At 53.0% G+C, this 3274-nt stretch overlaps 1 protein-coding gene across 1 annotated transcript; it reads right to left on the bottom strand.

Annotated features, from left to right (window-relative positions):
* Position 1: 1 nt before the first annotated feature.
* LOC127750564 (zinc finger protein 32-like) lies at positions 2–922 on the bottom strand (the record flags this gene model as incomplete). The annotated part of the gene is made up of 1 exon (XM_052272537.1): positions 2–922. A coding segment is annotated over one exon (921 nt), but the record flags the coding sequence as incomplete, so codon positions are not given.
* Positions 923–3274: the final 2352 nt, after the last annotated feature.

Raw genomic sequence — 3274 nt, 5'->3', positions numbered from 1 at the left:
TTTGATTAAAAGCCTTGCTACACACATCACAAGTGAATGGCTTTTCACCAGTGTGTATCCTAATGTGATCGAAAAGTGTGCCTTTCTGAGTAAAACGCATTTTACACGTGTCACACTTGTATGGCCTTTCACCAGTGTGTGTCCGCATGTGCTTGACAAGAGTGCCTTTCTCAGTAAAACGCATTTTACATACGTCACACTTGAAAGGCTTTTCACCAGTGTGTGTCCTCATGTGAGCGACAAGCGTGCATTTATGAGTAAAACACATTTTACATACGTCACACTTGAAAGGCTTTTCACCAGTGTGTATCCTCACGTGCTTGGCAAGATTGCCTTTCTCAGTAAAACTCATTGGACAGAGGTCACAGCTAAACGGTTTTTCGCCAGAGTGGTACATCTTGTGCCTTTTTAGATAACTCGCTTGTCTAAAACTTTTCTCACAAACATCGCATTTGAAGGCCCCTCCGGTGCGCCCGCGCGAGTTCGCCTGCAGAGCGCCACTGGTACTGCTTTCACTTCCGCTCCCGCTGTCGGTGTACTTCCGGCCGAGCTGCTTCTTCCGCAGCACCCGCGACACCTTCTGGTCGTCCTGCTGGTTGATCTGCACCGGCTGAGCGTCACGGGTTCCACATCGGACGTTAGAGCCGCCCTGCTTGGTTGCGTCGCTGGGAGGAGGCGCCACTTCCTCGTCGCGCTGCTCGGGCTGCGCCGCGCAGTCCCCAGGGCCGCCCCTCGACGCGTCCTCCGCGGGGCACTGCTCGTCCTGCAGCGAGAAGCACGCCGTCACCACCAGCCCCAGCTGCTCGTCCTTCTGTTTCAGCTCGTCCAGCTCGGGGCCCTCGTCGACGGACACCTCTCCAGGGTCCCCTCGGAAGGACGTTCCGCTGGAGGAGCTGCGCTCGCCGCCTGCAACAAGAGCACCGTGTCAGACACCGCCGTCGTCGTAATCTGATGTCCACCCGACTATGACCTCCAGCATGCACGTGCAACGTCAGAGTCACTACCGCGACAACGCAGCGACTTGTCCTGCAACAGAAAAACGGAATTTTAAAAAGGTCATTTACATAATCTAAAACAAAAGTATATAGACAAAGATGGCCTTTAAATTTTATAACAATTTCCAGTCTGTCCTCTTGAGGCGATGACCAAATTCAGTGTGCTCCAACACGGTTGACTCCGACGGTTCGTCCCCGGACCTAGGTCGAGGGTGGTTTGGGATAGGCTCCTGTATGAGAGAAGGGCGCCCTTCTCTCATGGCTCCTGGGATTGAAGCCATCAATGCAGTCCTGTGTGAGCAGAAAAAGCCAGGTCTGAATAAAGGAAAATGGCCCCCACTCAAAAATCGGATTAACATTTAATTTGATTCTCAGTCTCGAATTTGAAAATCATCCAAGTGCGCAACGTCAGTTAAAAGCTATAAGCCATGTAATATGCAAAATCATGATCTACACACGTAGATGTGCAAACATTGCACAACTGTTTTACCAGTGCTTTCATCTCGCAAAATTTTTCACTCGGTACCCACGGAAAGAATGAATTGGTCGTCAGAACTAAATATTAGTTAGTTTCGGGACAATCGATCAGAAAATTGTTGAGGTAACTAATAATTTGTCAGAGCCAAGTTCTAAAAGCAAAGCCACTATAAATGGGCTTCTGCAACGACGTGCTTCGTTTTAGCAACCAACTGTTGGCTCTGACAACTGAATATTCGTTACCACAGCTAATATTTATCGATCGTCCCGAAATTAACTAATTAGTAGTTCTGATGACCGATTCCTTTTTTTCCGTGCTTTTTTTTTTCATTTTCTCAGGTTTTGTTGTCTATGAAAAGAGGTTTGCTTGTGGCCTGTTAAATATTTTTTGAGGACAAATTAAAAGAGCAGAGGTAAAACGAAGATAAATTACTTTTAAAATATGTAAGTCTGTGCAAATCGAGGAATAGTTCTAAGCTGTGGAGTTTTGGCATGCTAACACACATGCAATTCGAGTCGAACAAGTATTTGGTTCCTTCGCATTTGCAGAGCAAGAAAATCTCACGACTCCAAAGTTCCCAAAAACTTTCTCGTCTCCGCAGCAAGTCATCCTCGCGCTGGGAGTTCGGGGCCAGGCCTGGCAGGGGGAGGACGTGCCCTCTTGCCGCAGCCGCACGGAGCGGCCCGGCGGGGGCCGACCCTTCGGTCCCCGCCGGGGCGCGCTGGGAGGCTGCGGTGAGGAGGAGCCCCAGCCGGGGCTGGCCAAGGACCAAAACAGTGCGAAACAAGTGCAAATAGTGCAACGTACCGCATCGTAGTGCAGTGTAGCGCATAGCAGTGAAGTGTAGTGCAGTGCAATGCAGTGTAGTGCTTGGTTCTGTGTCCCTTGGTGTAGTGTGCTGTTGCTCAATGCTTGTAGTGCTCCGTAGCCCAGTGTAGTGCTTTGTGATGGTAGTGAAAGTGCAACGATTAGAGCTACGCATAGTGCAACCCGACCCATCGTGGTGGGCCAGGAGGCCGCGCCACCCCCGAGTAGCGAGTACCAACCCGCTTGGCATTCCCTCTCGCACCACAAGAGCCCGGCGGGTGGGTCCCCCGCCACGCCCGCACTGGGCTGGACAGCCCGGAGGAATCATCTGTGCAAGTAGCTGGATCGGCGAAGGTGTGCGCCAGGCCTGGGGGCCCTACGAGTACCGAGTACCAGCGTTTGGCATTCCCTCCCGGGTAGCGTCCCCACGCCAAGCCAAGCGACGCCTGCCGCCACCGCCTCCACCCCGCTTCCCCCCGCATCCATGGCTGAGTCGAATGCTTTTATTTTACTTTTATTATTTTTCTCCACGCATGAACAGCACACCCCTCCCCCTCTCCTCCTCACACATGGCCCAGCGCCCGCCACGCAGTTCTAGGAAGCGGACCGGCTCCCCCCCCCCCTATCCAGGGCTGAGGCGGGGGAGTCTGGAGAGCGCCTCGGAATGCGTTCGCCCCCCCCCCCTCAACAACCACTTTTACTACTTCCAAAGTTTTTAGTGTCACTGCCTTTGCCCTGCTGCACTACTAATGACCTAGCGGGTACCGGCGTGGAGGGTGACCAGAGGCTAGGCCGCCTCGCCTCCCAAAGGCGACCGGGCCGGCCAATGTCCACTCATCGCGACCGGCCGCCGCGGGCTCTCTTCCAGCTCTCTTCCAGAGGCTCTGTGGAGCTCTTCTCTTACAGGTCATCGCTTCGCACCTAAACCCAGGACCTCTATGCAAGTGTGGCACCGTCACCACCACCACCACCATCAAGTTATCTGTTCCAGGTT

The sequence above is a fragment of the Frankliniella occidentalis genome, unplaced genomic scaffold (genome assembly GCF_000697945.3).
Source record: "Frankliniella occidentalis isolate FOCC.00 unplaced genomic scaffold, Focc_3.1 Scaffold210, whole genome shotgun sequence".
In the NCBI taxonomy this organism is placed as follows: Eukaryota; Metazoa; Arthropoda; class Insecta; order Thysanoptera; family Thripidae; genus Frankliniella; species Frankliniella occidentalis.
Note: the sequence above shows the minus strand (reverse complement) of the source record. Positions and strands in the feature narration are given on the sequence as shown.